Raw genomic sequence first — 19347 nt, 5'->3', positions numbered from 1 at the left:
GAGCACTTGCACCAAAAAAGTCCCCTAGCCTGTGTTCTGTTATACATTCTCTATCAGAGAACTACAGAGTTTTGAGCATATTCCCTGGCAAAATCTGTACAGAATCTTGGCACAAGACTTGCCCATTTTCATTCATGTCCTAGGAAACAATGATCTTGTATGATGATTTTGGAAGGATAAATCAAATCTTTATTTCATACCTTACAATTTCCACGCAGACAATAATTATTTGCAAACTTCATTACTTTTAATATAAAATGAAGAATATCCTTAATACCATGAACATGCAATATAATTTCTCCATAATTTCTATTCAAAATAATTGCTGGTTAATTTCTATTAATTATGTATATTGAAACTGATAATTCTTAATAATTGGATAATAGCAGGTTCTCCACATTTCACTCACAATTTGCAGAAATCAAAATAATTAAGAGAGCAGGTAAAGGTAGAGTTCTTCAGATGAAAAGCTCAAACAATTCTGACTGCAGTAATTGCAATGCTTTATAGTTTTTTGAGTTTATTGGTTGCATCTGTAGCAATTTTGCAAGTGTCTAGCATGTAGTTCATTAGTCGACTGCTGAGCATGGAAATAATGTGACTATATTCCAATTTGTCATGGCATACAATAATCAAACCACTTGTAGGTTAAATTATATGATTATTTATTACTACAACTAAATTTCACTCAATGAGTAACTAGCCCTTTGAGACTTTATAATCACGTGGAAGCAGGTCTGTGGCTTTTGCTGCACAATCATTATGTTATTATAGATGAACTAAGCTCAGCCTGATTTTACATGATCATTGCTGACGACTGCTTTAAAAGGTGAAGGGTTTTTGTTGCAGCACAGAGATGCTGAGGTTTCTTTCAATGAAAACTGAATAATAGACAACTGAAAGACAACCACACTAGTATGTAGCTATTAATATCCAATCGGTGTTGTTTCCTCTTCATTTTCATGCTTCTCCTGGATCTTTATCATTGAGTAAATATTCTACTTCACATCACAGAGCAATGCAACACCCCTCAGTACCCAGTGATCAGGAGGCTGGCTTGTTTTCAAATCAACAGCAGCAATGTAATTCAAATCGGTTCTTAGCGGCTTTTTATAGACAGGGCAGGAATACACCCTTACATCTTTAGAATCTGCAGAAGTAAAAAATTGCTATTAAAATCTAAGAATTTCAAGGGCTGAATCAAGCAGTTAGAAACATCGATTAAATCATTTCTTGGAAAAATGATTTTCATTCATTTTTAGGAGCAGAGCAACATTGTCAAGTCCAGCATTTAGTAAGGTCCCAACAACGTGGTGAGTCACTTTCTTGAACCACTACAGTCCTAGTGAAGGTCCTCCAATGTTGCTGTTGAGCCTAATTTCTAGGGTGACTATGAAAGGCAAGTGATACACTTCCTAGTCAACATGGTAGATAATTTGGAGGGGAATCTGCCTGTGATGGTTACAAAACAGTTGCTCCTATTTGTCCTTCCTGATGGTACAGGTCATGGATTCAGGTGGTGTTACTGGAGAAGCCCAGAGGAGTAACTGTAGGTGATAGGAACGAATGTTGAGGGTAGTTAATGGAGCAGCAATCAAATGAGCTGCTGCTTCCTGAAAAGTGTCAAGCTTCAAGTTGTTATCACTGGATTCTTTCAATTAAATGCTGAGTATTTCTCATGCTCCTGATTTGTAAATGACATAAAGGCCTTGGTGTCTCAGAGGATGTGTCATTCACCACAAGATACCCAGCCTCTGCCTATAATATTTATGTGCTAGGTCCAGTTGAGTTTCTGGGCAATGGTAATGGCTTTGAATGTCAAGGATGGGTGGTTAGGTTATTGTTGGAGGTAATTATTGCCTGGAACATCTTCCAGAACTGTTTCCAGCATTTTCTGTTTTTATTGTGGATTTCCAGTATTTGAAAACATTTGAGAACAAAGCAAAAACAAACACGCTATATATTCCTGATATCACTGTCAAGATTGAGAATTAGATTTAAGTCATTCATTCCATTTACTTTTTAAAAATGTTATCTGTGCAGTCTATTTCTATCTTGATTGAACTGACTTACCATGGTGGTTTATAGCAGAGATATGAATTACAGGCAACACTTCAAAAAGAACTTTTGGTTTGGATTCTGTCAATCTGTGGTTGCGGCGGTCCCATCCAGCACCTTCTAGATGCAGGCCAAAGACGTAGACTCCCTCAGAAGGAGATTGTATAATATCTTCCTTTGATAATCTAGTGACTCCACTGTGAAGCACTACATTATCCAGAGCCCAGCCCTTATGAATTCGTGTAACTTCCTGTTACCAGTTAAAAGAAAGTCATTTTAATGTAGCTTAAGGCAATGATGCCCCACCACCATTCTGATTTTATCTTAAAAAGATGCTTCTGTTACAAAATTCAACAAAAACTTCAGTTGACACCAGTAAAATTCAATGTTTAAATCGTCTGGACCAATAGGGACATTATCAGAGGCAGTTTCAGGCACGTTGATGTGACACTGTAAAGTAATAAAATATAGTCCTGAAGAAGGGTCTCAGCCCAAAACAACATCGACTGTTTATTCATTCCCATAGATGCTACCTGACCTGCTGAGTTCCTCAAGCATTTTGCATGTGTTGCTTGGATTTCCAGCATGTGCAGAATTTCTTGTGTTAGTAAAATATAATACGTTTGTTGGTTGATGTTTGCACTAAGGTGAAGATTGTTCGCCTTTAACATTCAGTTTGGGTCTTGCTCAGATAGAATGAAAGAGCAAACAAAATGAAAGAATTGATTCAATGCAAGATTCTAGATAATTTTACAAAGATTCCTTACTTATGAAGAACTGGGTGGAGTGAGCTCAAACATATTATGCCCAGGTGGCACTGATGTGAGTGAAATAGAAATTATCAATTACATGTGTTCCTTGAGGAAACTATTGGGGCGATTTTTTAAAAAATTTATTCTTCCAAGGAAATTGTCAAGCCTGCTTTACCATGGCCAAATATCAATCTCATTCTTCAGCAAAAGACTCAGTACTCTTGCCTCAAAGAATAGATTGGTATTTTATAGAATCTTACTGAATGATAAAGCTCATGATCAGCTTGGGCAGTTAATAACAGTCTTGTCTCTAATGCAGGTTGTCCTGCCTAATGTTACTAGGCCCAAGCTTCAATTGTGCACAGCACTACCCCTGTAGAAATGATGCAGTCCCCCTCAATGGGTCATAACAGTACATTTAGCAGAACAATCTAATGAAAGGTTAGTCAAATTAGGGACAAAATTCTATATGAATCATCATCGGCAGCTGTCAATCCCGGGGATCCTGGGTTTGCGCCTCTGGAGGACTGTGTCCTCTCCAGGGCACAAGCCTGGACAGGAAGATTTGAAGAACAAGCTGTGTCCCATGCAGCCGGCTCCCCCTCTCCACGTCACTGATGTAGTCCAAGGGAAGGGCAAGCTCGGATACAGCTTGGCACCAGTGTCATCATAGAGGTTGCCAGAGTGAAGTTGTAAACAACATCAAACTGCCTTCGGGACCCCGGCTCTGGATTTCTTCCTCGGGGTTTACTCCCGAAGCCTTTCCCATGTGTGGGTATGGCCACAAGGCAGCGGAGGTTTAAAATCAGAGTTTTCCTCTTCTAGGCAGGCTGCCATCCAAGGCTGACAAGCCCCACCTGCCTGAAGCAACCGGTTTTGAGGTGCCAGTGGTCCACCTTTGCCCTTTCTCTTGTCAGTAGAAACAGTTCCACTAAGCCTAACAGCTAAGCTGCACGTGAAGGCCAAGAGTTGGACTTGGTTGTCAGAGGCTGTCAGAGACACAAGCCCTTTGGAGCACTTTATAGGTAGTGGGAGCTTATCACCACTACCACTCCCGGGTATGACAAAATTATTCATTCAATATGAATAAATCAGATATAATTCAAGTTGCTTGAGAAAAAAAGCTTCATATCACTCATAAAAGTAGAAATTAAGGGATTCCTTGTTATCAATTCAGCTTGAAAAAAGTTAGACTTATACTATGCCAATTTCACAAAAACAGTTATTAAATTATCTTACACTAATGCACTCTGAGGAGGGATATATCCATATTTCATTGCACAATAGATCGGGTTTCTTTTATTTATTTAGAAATACAGCACATTCTGGCCCAATGAGCCACACCGCCCAGCAACCAACATATTTAACTGTAGCCTAAGCACAGGACAATTTAGAATGAGCAACTACTTAACCAGTAGCACTTTGGACTGTGGGAGGAAACCAGGACATCCAAATGAAGCCCACGTGCTCATGGGAAGGACTAACAAACTTCTTATTGACAGCACCAGAAATGAACTCCAAACTCTGATGCCCCAAGCAGCAAGTGTTGCGATAATTGCTATGCTATCCTTCTAAACTTTAATTATAATAAAGCAATTGCTGACTATGGTTTATGGTTGAATGAAGCAACATAAAAAGAAATTAGGTGTTTGAGAAAAGTAGAGTTGACTTCCACATTCTTTTTAGGATATTCCAAAGTGCTTGCAGCCAATGAAGTTCTTTTGAACTGTGGTCATTGTAGTTACAAGGCATACTTTGCAGAGTGTAGAACTTTGTCAGCCTGTCCTGTTCCATTACACACCCACCAAACTTAATTTAGTATGGAACTTGGTAGGGAGTTAAAATCCTGGTACATAAGCACAGGCCTCTGGTAATCTAAGTTAGGTTTTAAAATATTTATCAAGGCACTTCAGTGGCAAAACCGTTTACAAAATCTGTGCGCAGTTCCAAATGGATTCAAACAAACTTAACTCCTGATCAGGATAAAAGCAGTTTCTGTGAGCTACAGTATGTTACAGTATAAAACCTGCATATGTGTACCCGGAGCATTGAACAGAACAGCTATTTATTGATTATGACCAATCATCTGTTGTTCACTACATTTGATTCCCTAGGCAAATGATCTGACCTGTCTCATGGCTGTAAGAAAGCCTTGAGGATTGAAGAAACCTGTCATCCAGAAGCAATTTGGCCTCCCTTCAAATATCCAAGAGTGGAACTGACGATCCCTTTCCAATAATTCGGTGAACCAGAAACCCAGAGTACTTGAGGCCCAAGATGCCTTTGTTCAATTAAAAAGCAAAAAAAAATTGAATACGTGCACTTCAGATACAGATTCAATTTCTTTAAATGAATCAGAACTCTACACTGTATACTGTCAAGGATAATGCACAACAAACATTTATATCAGGATTGTTTTGTATGCTCTTCAGCTCCAGAAATAGTTATATTCCTAATTTGTACTGTTCCTAAAGTATAAACTCAAATGCATGGATGCCTGAATATTTATTCTATCAATTGACATATTTTGCCTAAGGGAATTATTTCGACAAAGGTTGCCCTCAGTATGGTCCTAGTAAGAAAGTTCATCAGAACACCAGAATATTACCTTTGTTTCTGTAGTAAAATTTGTGTTTCCCATATACCATTCGTACATTGATACAGTATATGTAAAGTAGAACGAGAGTGAGCTATTGTTTGGATTCCTTTTGTTAAAATCCATCAGTCAGTGGATCACACAAACATGTGCATTAAAAGCACAGCAGGAGAGTCTACTACAAATTAGCTGTATAAAATAATTGGAGACAAGAGACTGCAGATGCAGGAGTCCCAAGCAAAATTATGCTGGAGGATCTCAGCAGACCGAAGAGCACCTGTGGGGGGGTAGAGGAAATTTCCAAATTTGGGTCAAAATTTTTCATTGGGACAGAGTAGAAAGGAGAGTTAACCAGTAAAACAAGGACAATGGTGAGAGAGAAGCCTGAGTTGATTGGTAGACCAAGGAGGGGGTGAAGAATGATGGGCAAGTTGAATAAGGTAGGAAAGGATTAAGAAGTGATGACAGAACAAAAACCAGATGGGAGAGAGGTGGGGTCTTCCAGGTAAACAGTGTGTTCTGGGGGTGTGGTGGGAAAGGAAACAAATTGAAGCACCGGAGGAGATCAAGAGAGAGAGAGGAAAAAGTAAAATACACAGGAGGGGAGGGTTACCTAAAATTGATCATCTTGATGTTCATGCCCCATTGAGTTGTAGGCTCCCGAGGAGGAAACATGAAGTGTTGTTCCTCCATTTTGCATTGTAAATGCCAAGGTTGTTCTAAGGCTCGGGAAGACTGATGTCCGGTCTGCGCTTGGTGTCACCAAATGCAGTAGATGGGGTTGGAGGAGGTACATGTGAATCTTTGCCTCATCTGGAATGGCTGTTTAAACCCCTGGCTGATGGTGAGGAAGGAGGTGCAGGAACAAGTTGCAGGGGAAAGAGCCCAGGATCAGGAAGGGGTGGATGGGGAGGGATGAGCAAACCAGGAAACCACAGAGGGAACGGTCTTTAGGCAGGAGGCGGGAAATGGTGGGGAGTAAAAGTGGCTAGTGTTTGGATCTTTTCGCTGTGGTAAAATGACAAGGGGGAATGTGCTGGATGTGGAGGAGCTCTGCACAGGTCCCAGTCCCTGCTGAGAGCAGAATATGAATCAGCTGCAGACACGGCTGTAGAAATGGCAGATGGAGCCAAATGTGAAGTGTTGCACTGTAGGAGATCAACTGTAAAGGGATAGTATACTGTCAATGGCAAGTTGGGCATGCTTTTAAGGTGAGGGGGCTACGTTCAAAGGAGAGGTATGAAACAAGGTTATTTTCACACAGGGTGGTGAGTGTCTGGAATACACTGCCAATGGTGGTGGCAAATACGACAGAGGCATTCAAAAAGGTCCAGATAGGCATATCCCACACAATCTGTCCTTACATTTCCTACACAATTAGTTTAGTAGGCATTTGTTTATTAATTTCATTAGTTCAGTATAACATGTATATGGATTTCAGCAAGGCATTTGACAAGGTACCCCATATGCAAGGCTTATTGAGAAAGTAAGGAGGCATGGGATCCAAGGAGACATTGCTTTGTGGATCCAGAACTAGCTTGCCCACAGAAGGCAAAGAGTCATATTCTGCATGGAGGTTGGTGACCAGTGGTGTGCCTCAGGATCTGTTCTGGGACCCTTACTAATCGTGATTTTTATAAATGACCTGGATGAGGAAGTGGAGGGATGGACTAGTAAATTTGCTGATGACACAAAGGTTGGGGGTGTTGTGGATAGTGTAGAGGGCTGTCAGAGGTTACAGCGGGAAATGACAGGATGCAAAACTGGGCTGAGAAGTGGCATAGGACTCAAAGCTGCTGCGCAGGTTGACTCTGTGATTAAAAAGGCATACGGTGCATTGGCCTTCATTAATCATGGGACTGTGTTTAGGAGCCGAGAGGTAATGTCGCAGCTATATAGGACCCTGGTCAGACTCCACTTGGAATACTGTGCTCAGTTCTGGTCACCTCACTATGGGAAGGATGTGGAAACCATAGAAAGGGTGCAGACGAGATTTACAAGGATGTTGCCTGGTTTGGGGAGCATGCCTTATGAGAATAGGTTGAGTGAACTCGGCCTTTTCTCCTTGGAGAGACAGAGGATGAGAGGTGACCTGATAGAGGTGTATAACATGATGAGAGGCATTGATCATGTGGATAGTCAGAGGCTTTTAACCAGAGCTGAAATGGTTAGCATGAGAGGGCACAATTTTATGGTGCTTGGAAGCAGGTACAGAGGAGATATCAGGGGTAAGTTTTTTTTTTACACAGAGAGTGGTGAGTGCATGGAATGGGCTGCCAGCAATGGTGTTGGAGGCGGATACGATAGAGTCTTTTAAGAGATTCTTGGACAGGTACATGGAGCTCAAAAAATTAGAGGGCAATGGGTAACCCTAGGTAATTTCTAAGGTAAGGGCTTGTTTAGCACAGCTTTGTGGGCCGAGGGACCTGTATTATGCTATAGGTTTTCTATGCTTCTATTAGCAGAGCGCCTGTTCTTGTGCTGTACTGTTTTATGTTTTATCTCTATCCCTCCCCTTCCCCATCTGGATCAACCACCCCGTTACCCCTTATCTTTTCTCAATCCAACGATCACCTCCAGCTCCTGATTCACTGTACACACTTGTTTGTAGAAAGGCTATCTCTCCTAACTCTCCATTCCACTCATACTGTGTTATAACTCTTCCTATCCCTCCTATCTCTCCTCTGCACTCTGGACTGTGTTATAACTCTTCCTGTCTCTCCTCTCCACTCTAGACTGTGTTATAACTCTTCCTGTCTCTCCTCTCCACTCTGGACTGTGTTATAACTCTTCCTGTCTCTCCTCTCCACTCTGTGTTATAACTCTTCCTGTCTCGCCTCACCACTCTAGACTGTGTTATAACTCTTCCTGTCTCTCCTCTCCACTCTAGACTGTGTTATAACTCTTCCTGTCTCTCCTCTCCACTCTGGACTGTGTTATAACTCTTGCTGTGCTTCCACAGATGCTGCTTGACTGATTGAGCTCCTCCCGCAGACCGTTGTATGAAATATATTGTCGGTTGAAAACATGAGAAACAGATATAAGCATTGAGATTAACCTTGCCAAAATAATTAATGACCATTTCTTTACATCAGTATATCCAAAATAAACCTGTTGGTCACAGAAATGTTTGAAGAAAGGGACAACACATCCCCAATTTCCCTTCAGCACACATAAAAGTTGCAAGTGAACACAGCAGGCCAGGTAGCATCTCTAGGAAGAGGTACAGTCGACGTTTCGGGCCGAGACCCTTCATCAGGACTAACTGAAAGAAGAGCTAGTATGAGAAGCCACTAATGCCCCACCTCCCCCTCGTACCCCATCCGTTATTTATTTATTTATATACACACTTTTTTTTTCTCGCTCTGTCCCTCTCACTATATCCCTTGCCCATCCTCTGGGCCCTTTACTTTCTCCCTAGGCCTCCTGTCCCATGATCCTCTCATATCCCTTTTGCCAATCAACTGTCCAGCTCTTGGCTCCATCCCTCCCCCTCCTGTCTCCTCCTATCATTTTGGATCTCCCCCACCCCCTCCCACTTTCAAATCTCTTAATATCTCTTCTTTCAGTTAGTCCTGACGAAGGGTCTCAGTCCAAAACATCGACTGTACCTCTTCCTAGAGATGCTGCCTGGCCTGCTGCGTTCAACAGCAACTTTTATGTGTGTTGCTTGAATTTTCAGCATCTGCAGTTTTTCTCATGTTCCCAATTTCCCTTGCTTCTCAAATTGGTTGCTGATTGATCTGCTAAATTTCCCTCTCAACTCCCTCATCAATAAAACTGTACCTTTCAAGCCTCTTTGATTGTTTTGTAAGGTGAGTTATTTCCGAATGTACAGCGTTTAAATATATACTCGCTCACTCATACACACTATGCATTGCGAAATCAGTCTCACTTTTTGATTACACGTATTTCATCTTTTATGCAGCAATAGACACAGTATTACTACAGCTAACTTCATCAACCACTTTTATTAAAGCATTAACACCCAGACTTTGATCACTGCCATAAATAATAACATAGTTAATAACTCAGTTATGACTTTATCTTGTCGCAGTATGTTGATGAATTAGTACACCGTATCAAATAACAGATAGGATGTGGGCTTGAACTTGCAATCTACAGATCATTTCACCAAATTTTTCGTGAATAGCAATTAACATGGATGAAAGCATTGGTCAGGCCAAAAAGATTATGTTGAAGAACTAACTGATCTTTTATAACTGCAAACATAATGCAAGAACACAAAAAAGTGTGCTTGATTATAAAGCTTTTATCTTACTTTTAGCCACCTAACTGGTACATGGGCATCGTGCATGCAGTCTAGTGCATCTTGCAAGTTTTCACTCATAATAATTGTACCATCAATGGCTAGTTTCAGTTCCATTAATGTGCTGCGCACCAACAAAATGACTTTCTGCATTCGATCAATTTCCTGATGAAGGAAGATGTTCATTGGCTGAATAGCACCCATCTTTGCCAACCAGTTTTTGACCTGAAGTAAGAAAAGAGAGGCTGAAATATCAAGTAAAGAGCAGTGGGAAAAGTGCAAATGAGAAATACTGCAAAATAATTATTTTACTCATTTCTATATCTCAGAAACATTTAAGGGTGTATATTAGAAACCTATCATTACAAATTGTAGACACACAGTATAACTGAACCATGTAAAAGCCAAAAGCCTCAAACCAGCCTTATTTTGTAATGGTGGCTGAAGGAGATATGTTCACCATTCTGGATGCTGGATATATTAAGTATAAAGACTTCAGACCTTAGAAATCTGAAATAAAAATGGAATTTGCATAGTTTTATTATTTCACTCTGTCAAAGAAACCCAGCAGGACTACCGAACGGTCTCGGCCTGAAACGTTGACTGTACCTTTTTCCATTGATGCCGCCTGGCCTGCTGGGTTCCTCCAGCATTTTTGTGTGTGTGTTGCTTGGATTTACAGCTTCTGCAGATCTTTTCTTGTTTGTGATTCAATTCCCTTTGTTTCACCCTTCACCTTATTTCACCATCTCAGCCACCTAGACTAACATGTTCACCAACACAAGAGATTCTGCAGTTGCTGAAAATCTTGAGCAACACATACAAAATGCTGGAGGAACTCAGCAAGACAGGCAGCTTCATGGAGGGTAAATATTTTGGGCCAAGACCTTTAATCAGGACTGGGAAAGAAACGAGGAGCATATTTTCTCTCTTTTTCTGTTCTAATGATGGAGCTCAGACTGGAAACATGAACTGTTTCTCTATCCATAGATGCTGTATTATCTTATGAGTTTTTCCATTTGTTTTTTTATTAAGGTGATAAGCTGCTTGCTTTTTTTTACAATCACCATCAATAACTAATGGATTATGTTTTTAATAATAATTTTCCTTCTACAAACACAAGTGAAGATGTGGCATCCATTATATTAGAGGTCCAAGCTGTAAAATATGGTGGAAATCTGAACTTAGTTTTAATCCAGACTTAGGCCCCATCAGGGAAGAGGTAGGGGAGTCTAAAGACCCACACTCAACATTTTAGAAACAGCTTCTTCCCCTCTGCTGTCAGACTTCTGAATGGCCCGTGAACACTGCGTCATTATTTTACTCTCCTTTTCTGGTAACTTACTATTGTTTATTGTAATGTATAGAATTTTTTGTATGTATTGCACTGTACTGCTGCTGCTGCAAAATAATGACATACATTAGTGGTGATAAACTGGATTCTGACACTGAGGAAGTTTTCCACCATCCCTGTATCTACAATTGATGGCTTCCACGCTGGTCTTGAAAACATCAGCACTTACAGAATATCCATCATCATCTTTGTGCTATTTCACATCCTGTAAAAATGATGCTTTATAGTCGTATTAAAAGAATTTACCTGGACTGATATACGCCCGTAGCACCAGACCATGAAAGCTTGGCCTGCCTATCTGAGCCAAAATGACTTTCTTTTAAAACATAACTAACACATTTAACTCTCAGCCATAAATCTTATACAGAAGATTACAGGGGTTTGGTAGAAAAATAGGAACTACAGAAAGTGAATTAACTATTTTGTCCTTTTCTGAAAGGAGGACAAAATATGTTATAAACTCAGAGGCTAGTTTATTTTTCTAACCATTATTTTGTTAATGACATTGGCTAATTTAAAATTGAAAAGTTATTTTCTCATGTACTCAGCATTTCCTGAAAAACACCTAATGTTTGGAGGATAATGTCCTTTAACAAGCTGCAAACACCTAATGTTTGGAGGATAATGTCCTTTAACAAGCTGCAAATCCGGTATATACAAAACTAGGATCATAACTTAACACAAAGTATGAACAGAAATCCAAAATTACAACTCTTGTGTTAAATATTGTTGTACTTATAACTGAAAGGGAAATGTATTTGTTTCAGAATTGATATTATGAATTCTGAGCAGATTACTTATACTGAAAAGCAGGAATAAGGTTACTGAATATGGACATACCTCTTTATGCTATTGTACTAGTTAAGTGATCGGACTCCACAAATGACATAATGTATGTACAATGTTTTCAAGCTGAAACTTCTAAATTCCTGATCTGCGCATATTTATGTCGGATAAAATTTCAGTTAGTCTCTAAGCATAAAAAATCCCCAAGGTTACCACTTTGAACAGAGTGAATGAAGATTATCCATGCCACTTACTTCATAAGCTATGTAATTAGGAGGTAATTTCATCAACATGTCATTAGCTATATGCAAAACGATAGCCTCCCGTGTTTCTCCTTTCCCTGCTGAGCTGTCCTTTGGCTGGATGTTAAGGATTGTATCCAGGACATCTTGGGCAAGTTTGCTTTGATAAGTGATATCAGCATTCGGGTGAAGGCCAAAGACCTCTGGTGTGTCATACGATGGTAGGCTCTAGTAAGACACAAAACATCTTTAACCTACAGGCAGAATTTCCAGCTTATTTATAAATATTTTTATTGGTTAGAGGTTGGACAGAGAATTTCTTGCAGGTAATTCAAATGACAACATCACAATTTTGTTGTAAGTGCCGTTCTAGTGAATCAGCACACGTGGGTATTTGTAGATAAATGCGGCATTTCTTAAACTCTCATATCAGAGAGCTTCATCAAAGGAGGGGGTAATTAAAATTATCCTGGCTGTAACCGACAGTTTTCTAAGTATCAAGGATGATGGTTCTTCAGCAGGTGAATCGAATTGGTGTGTGCCATGACCTGTTTAAATGGTGAAACAGGGTCAATGGATGGAGAGACTTTCTGTTATTCTGATTTAAAATCAATCATGTGCACCGTTTTTTCAGAATTTATTCATTGTATCTATAAAATCAAATTAACTTTTTTATTGGTCTCTAACAAGACATGGCAAAATGTCTGTTGAAAAGCCTAGTATCTCTAAAATAAGGGGGCACGATTACAAAATAAAGAGTTGATTAATTAAAAATGAGATGCATAAGAAGTTCTTCTTGCAGAGGGTGATGAATTTCTGTTCCTCTCCATCACAGAGAGTTGTGGAAGATAGAGCATTGGAAGTATTTTAAAGGGAAGCAGGATCTTTGACAGATTGAGGTCTATGCAGACTGGCACAAAAGAGAAGTTGAGACCCGTGACAAATCAGCCATGATCACGTAGAATGGCAGAGGGGTCTGGTGGCTCCTCTGCTCATATCAGATCTGGCACATTTTGCCCTTTATAAGAAAAATGGAAGCATACCCACATTTAGCCAACATGAAATTTTACTACTTAAAAATATTATTTCATACAAATTAATTTATTTCTTAAAGAACTGAAAGGTACAGAAAATCATATAACATAGTACATATATTACCTGTTAAATATTCCCTATTATACATAAAGCAAACCTGAATGTGGTGTATATATTGTTCTGGTGTAGTGCAGTTCGGGATGCCATAATCCTTGTAAAAGCAGAAGTTTGGTTTCAACATATTTTCGCTGAACCACACTTTAGCAAGTGTGTTTAAAAGTCGCTTATCGTAATCATCTGTGACACGCCCTCCATACTGGATCTCTCCAATCATGTAGTGAACTGTGTTCCATGATACACCCTATTGAACAGCGAAAAGTTTTTCCAAGGTCAGTACATAATCTTCCAATTAATCCCCCAAAGCCAGGTGGCAAAAACTGGAGATAACAGGGGGATGAAAAATGCTTTCGGAACGACATGGTCACAGAAATGAAATGTTGATAAGTAATAGTACGCAATGCGAATACAGTACAACTTATACTGACATGCTGTGTTAGAAAATAGCATGGAAGAATAGAACACCAGGGAGATTCCCAAAGGTAGGATCATAGAGTCATGGAGTCATACAACACAGAAAAATGTGAACTTACACTAATCCCATATACCTACTTTCGGTCTGTAAACTCTCTGACTTGGCAGTTCTAGTAGTGGCCTAGATACTGGCTTCTTCAATGTTGTGCAAGTATCTCCCTTCACCACCTCTTCAGTCAATATATTCCTGACTCTAAACATCTTCCACGTGAAAAAACAAATTCCTCTCAGACTCCCTCTAAACCTCCTTGCTCTCACTTGAAACTTAAGTCCTCATCTTAGACACCCCATCAAGGGTTCTTCTCCCTCCTCCATTAAGCAGTTCCTTAAAACCTACAATTCTGACTAAGGTTTTAGTTATATGCCTTAACATCTCCCTATGTGACTTAGTGTCTTGGTGTCTAATTTTGTTCTATAAAGTACCCTAGAGTGACTAATACATTGAATGCACTATACAACCAGACTCTATTGTGGCTGCAAACCTTAGTTTAAAACCCGACACTCTAATTGATATACTTTGATTGAATCACACTACAGATATTAGTGCTTTCCCATGGTAACATGCTATGAATTTTTAAGCAGTCATTAATTTTAAGTTATGATTTTATAAACCTGCCCTATTTTTCCTTGGTGAGTAAGATTAAGGAGAATCACAAGGCATGTTACACATGCTTTAAAAATTAAAGGGTAGCAAGGAAGAGAGTTGGGCCATTCAAAGGTAAAGAAGGAAATTTATGCTTGTGGTTGAAGAAGTGAGCAAGATACTAAAATGTGTATATTGTACCGGTATTCACCAAGGAGATTTTCATGGAGGATAATGGGTAGAGAGAGGGATATGTTGATATTTTAAGGCATGTTGATATCAAGGAGGCGAGAGAGGAGATTGCAGGGACTTTGACAGAGATCTTTGTATCCTCTTTAGTCACAGGTGAGGTCCCAGAGGAATGGTGAATAAGCAAAGTTGTTCCTTTGTTAATGGGCACAGGAAGAAATTAGGAAATTATAGGCCATTAAGCCTTGTATATCAGTAGCTGATAAATTTTAGAGCAGATTCTAAGGGATGGGATTTACTCAAATCTGGACTGTTTATGAATAGTCAGCATGGTTTTGTGTGGGGGAGATCATGTCTGGAAAACTAGGAGTTTTTGAGGAGGTGATGAAGATGATTGACGAGGGTGGAGCAGTGGATGTTGACCACATGGATTTCAGTAAAGCGTTTAACAAGGTCCCTTGTGACAGGCTAATCCAGAAGATTAAGGCATATGAGTTCCACAGAGACTTGGTAGGCTGGATTCAAAAATAGTTTGACCATACAAGACCAAGGGTGGTGATGGAGGGTGATTTCTGACTGGAGGTCTGTGACCAGTGGTGTTCCTTAAGGATTAGTGCAGGGATTTTTATATACACATATATAAATATGAGGATTTGGATAAAAATGTAGGTGGCTGATGAATAAACTTATAGACAATTACGGGAAAGTTACATACGTGGATAGGATGTTGGCTGATCGGCAGGAAACAGAGAGTGGGAATAAAGGGATCCTATTCTGGTTGGCTGCCGGTTACCAGTGGTGTTCCACAGGGGTCCGTGTCGGGGCCGCTTCTTTTTACATTGTACATCAACGATTTGGATTATGGAATAGATGGCTTTGTGGCTAAATTTGCTGATGATATGAAGATAGGTGGAGGGGCTGGTAGTGCTGGGGAAACAGAGTCTGCAGAGAGACTTGCATAGATTGGAAGAATGGGCAGAGAAGTGGCAAATGAAATACAATGTTGGAAAGTGTATGGTTATGCACTTTGGCAGAAGAAATAAACGGGCAGACTATTATTTAAATGGGGAGAGAATTCAAAGATCTGAGATGCAACGAGACTTGGGAATCCTTGTACAGCATACCCTCCAGGTTGAGTCGGTGGTGAAGAAGGTGAATGCAATGTTGGTATTCATTTCTAGAGGAATAGAGTATAGGAGCAGGGATGTGACGTTGAGGCTCTATAAGGCGCAGGTGAGACCTCACTTGGAGTACTGTGGGCAGTTTTGGTCTTCTTATTTAAGAAAGGATGTGCTGACATTGGAGAGGGTACAGAGAAGATTCACTAGAATGATTCCGGGAATGAGAGGGTTAACATATGAGGAACGTTTGTCCGCTCTTGGACTGTACTCCTTGGAGTTTAGAAGAATGAGGGGAGACCTCATAGAAACATTTCAAATGTTGAAAGGCATGGACAGAGTGAATGTGGCAAAGTTGTTTCCCATGATGGGGGAGTCTAGTACGAGAGGGCATGACTTAAGGATTGAAGGGCGCCCATTCAGAACAGAAATGCGAAGAAATTTTTTTAGCCGGAGGGTGGTGAATCTATGGAATTTGCTGCCACGGGTGGCAGTGGAGGCCAAGTCATTGGGTGTATTTAAGGCAGAGATTGATAGGTATCTGAGTAGCCAGGGCATCAAAGGTTATGGTGAGAAGGCCGGAGAGTGGGACTAAATGGGAGAATGGATCAGCTCATGATAAAATGGCGGAGCAGACTCGATGGGCCGAATGGCTGACTTCTGCTCCTTTGTCTTATGGTCTTATGGTCTTACAACACAAAAATTGACTGTGTTATAGAAAGTAAGGATGGTTGTCTAAGGTTACAACAGGATATAGATCAACTGTTCAGGGAAAGCAAGGAAATGACAGATGGAACATACATCAAAGTTGCTGGTGAACGCAGCAGGCCAAGCAGCATCTATAGGAAGAGGCGCAGTCGACGTTTCAGGCCGAGACCCTTCGTCAGGAATGACAGATGGAATTAATTCAGTGTTGCACATTGAAAGTTCAAATCTAAGAGGAAGGTGTAGAGTAAATGGCAGGGTCCTTAGGAACACTGATGTACAGAGGGATCTTGGGATGCAATTCCATAACTCTCTGAAAACAGCAACACAAATGGACAGAGTGGTTAATAAGGTATATTGCATATTTGCCTTTACTGTTCCTGGTGCTATTCGTAAAATATTGGTTCGGCCACATTCAGAGTATTTTGTGCAGTTTTGGTCACTGCATTACAGGGAAGATGTGGAGACTTTGGAGAGGTTCATAAGGATGTTGCCTGGATTGGAGTGTATTAGGTATAAATTAGAAAGGTTGAACAAACTTGCAGTTTTCTGTTGAGCGTCAGAGACAAAGCAGAGCAGAGTCCTGATACAAGTTTATAAAGTTGTGAGAGGCAATGGTGGAGTAGGTAGAGTGGAAATGTCAGATACTAGAGGGCATAGAGTTAAGATGTGGGGGAAGAAGTTTAAAGATCATTTGTGAGGCAGTGGTAGATGTCTGGAATGCACCACCAGGGAAGATGATATGATAGCAGCATTTAAGAGACATTTAGACAGACACACAAACAGGCAGGAGATATGGGCATACAAACCATGTTCAGGCAAATGTGATTGGTTTAAATTGGCATTATGGTTAGCACAGACATTGTGGGCTGAAAGGCCTGTTCTTATGCTATTTTGTTCTGCATTCTAGAATACAAGTGCATCACATCTCTTCCATGACTAATCAGCAGCAAGAACGGGGTTGGGTTTACATGATCAGAAATGAGAACCAATTATTTGCCCAAGCAAAGACCATGAATTTATGAACACTGACAAAGCTTTGATTCAAAATTACAAAAGTGAATCTCAGAAAATCAACTTTGTGAACAGTGCCTTGTACCTTTTTTCCATCCAGATCATCAAGGTGGTTTTGCAGAAACTGGATTGTGGCATTCAAATCAGCTTGATTGAATTCGTAAGGGATATTCCACCCAAGAGGCCCAAACTTGCGTCTTTCTTGCACAGTGGAATGAAGGAAAGCTACAGCATATAGCATGAATTTCCAGTGCAGCATATTGCTGACCTCTAGTTGGTCTTGGGTGATACCTTAAAGACAATAAAACTAAGACTACATTGCTGTTCCCTTGACCATCCTCATGGTAGGTAGAACAGGAAAGGGGATATCATAATATAATGTCCTTATTATATTGCTACTAAAGTGCAGCTCTATGTGTTATTTGTCTGTATCTTTAAGTTTATAGCATTTAATTGAAATAAATGAACATCTATCTATGGTCATTAGTGATTGATTCATCTTAGCTATATCCTTTATCCAGGGGTCATTTGAGTAGGACTACTTTCTCAGTAATCAAAGGGAACAAAAGATGGGTAGTCATTCTGGACAACTCTTATAATAGCCTTATTTCTGTAAAAGAATTTGAACCTTGAAACATCTTGTATTCTAGCATGCTTCCTTTGGTATTAACCACAGCAAGTGTTAACGAAATGACATCTAATTAGACTAATGTATCAGCATTTCGTTGTTTTATATATTCTAATCACAATGGCAAGGGAAACTTTATTTTGAAGGGGGTTTGCAGATACTTTCATACAAGTTTCCATTTTAGGGGAGATCTAGAAGTGTCTTGCAAATATTGGTAAAGGAAGTGAAGAGAGATTCTGGGAACACAGAAGTAAGTCCAAAGATCTGGAAATACTAGGCAAGAATGATCCAAAGAACCCAGGTGACTGCATTTGCAGTTTTGATTTGCAGAGGACTGTGAGGATGGCCTGGTATCTGGGAGTTGGAAGAAGCAAGACATGAAATTGGAATTGGTTAATGGATATTGGAAATATTTGGCATATTTTTGTCTGGAAGTTAAAGCAGTGAGTCTAATAATCTTGTGAGGATTGATCCTAAAGTGAATAGCACTAAAATTGGCTGTTTTTGAAACATAAACCTTCAGTCTGTCACATTTTTGCTCCTGAGAATTCACCTAATTATTCTGCAGCTCTTGTTTCACTGGCAGACATTCTCACAGAGCAGTTTCCCTATGACAAATGGTTATCATGGTAACAGCTATCACAAAAGAAAGATGAAAACAAAGAACAAAAAATGAGGCTGTGTGCACACAAATATAGTTTTTAAAACACACCATAAATAGAAAAAGTTAATTTCAGTTGCAATGTTTTGGCATGAAGGTAGTTATTCAACAACTTTTTTACTTGTCACATTCTTTTTTTGATATGTTATTGGTAAATAAAGCATGTGCTATCAAAAGAAAACGGAAGCCCCAGTCACATCTGGTATCTAGTCATTCTATATGGTTCATGTCAAACCAATATGGTTAATGCCTGGCTGCTCTCTAATGCAGCCCAGCAAGCTATAAGGTTTTTTCCTTCCGGAAATATGGATTAAAAAATCGGCATTTTTGATAGTAACTTCCACTTATCAGCAATATTTGCCATAAATCTGCACATATAAACAGACTGTTGATTAGCCATACTGTTGAGATCAGACTATTTCTGCTCATTTTATATCTCCATATGTCCTTCCAGATGGAAAGGAGGGAGGTTTGAAAATTCTCCATGCCTGCTGTCAAGTGTGGTGATCCGAGCCAATATAATGCATGCTGAGAGATAATGCAATATGAATATTAGTGAGATTGGAAATTAAGTCCCTTGTGTGAGGATCCTTAAAGTTATGGCCAGAAGCCTTGAACTGAATTTAGTGCTTGATTGCCACGCGACAGTGAGAGTAGGAATGCGATGAGGTGGAGGATAAATGCGTGGCTGAGGGATTGGAGCAGGGGGCAGGGATTCAAGTTTTTGGATCATTGGGACCTCTTTTGGCGCAGGTGTGACCTGTA

The 19347-nt window shown here is 40.0% G+C and overlaps 1 protein-coding gene across 1 annotated transcript in view; it reads right to left on the bottom strand.

Moving 5' to 3' along the window:
• Positions 1-283: 283 nt before the first annotated feature.
• The window catches only part of LOC134356604 (dynein axonemal heavy chain 5-like), a 197532-nt gene continuing 178468 nt past the window's right edge, over positions 284-19347 (bottom strand). The window contains exons 74-80 of the mRNA XM_063067562.1: positions 17379-17584; positions 13251-13454; positions 12071-12286; positions 9689-9901; positions 4939-5091; positions 2074-2308; positions 284-1150 (exon numbers count right to left, since the gene is read on the bottom strand). Of these exons, the coding sequence (XP_062923632.1) occupies positions 999-1150; positions 2074-2308; positions 4939-5091; positions 9689-9901; positions 12071-12286; positions 13251-13454; positions 17379-17584 (1379 nt within the window). The 3' untranslated portion in view covers positions 284-998. The remainder of the gene's footprint in view (positions 1151-2073; positions 2309-4938; positions 5092-9688; positions 9902-12070; positions 12287-13250; positions 13455-17378; positions 17585-19347) is intronic.

Source organism: Mobula hypostoma, chromosome 14, assembly GCF_963921235.1.
Source record: "Mobula hypostoma chromosome 14, sMobHyp1.1, whole genome shotgun sequence".
NCBI classification, from domain to species: Eukaryota; Metazoa; Chordata; class Chondrichthyes; order Myliobatiformes; family Myliobatidae; genus Mobula; species Mobula hypostoma.
The sequence above is the reverse complement of the archived record's forward strand: the minus strand, read 5'-3'. Positions and strand labels throughout refer to the sequence as shown.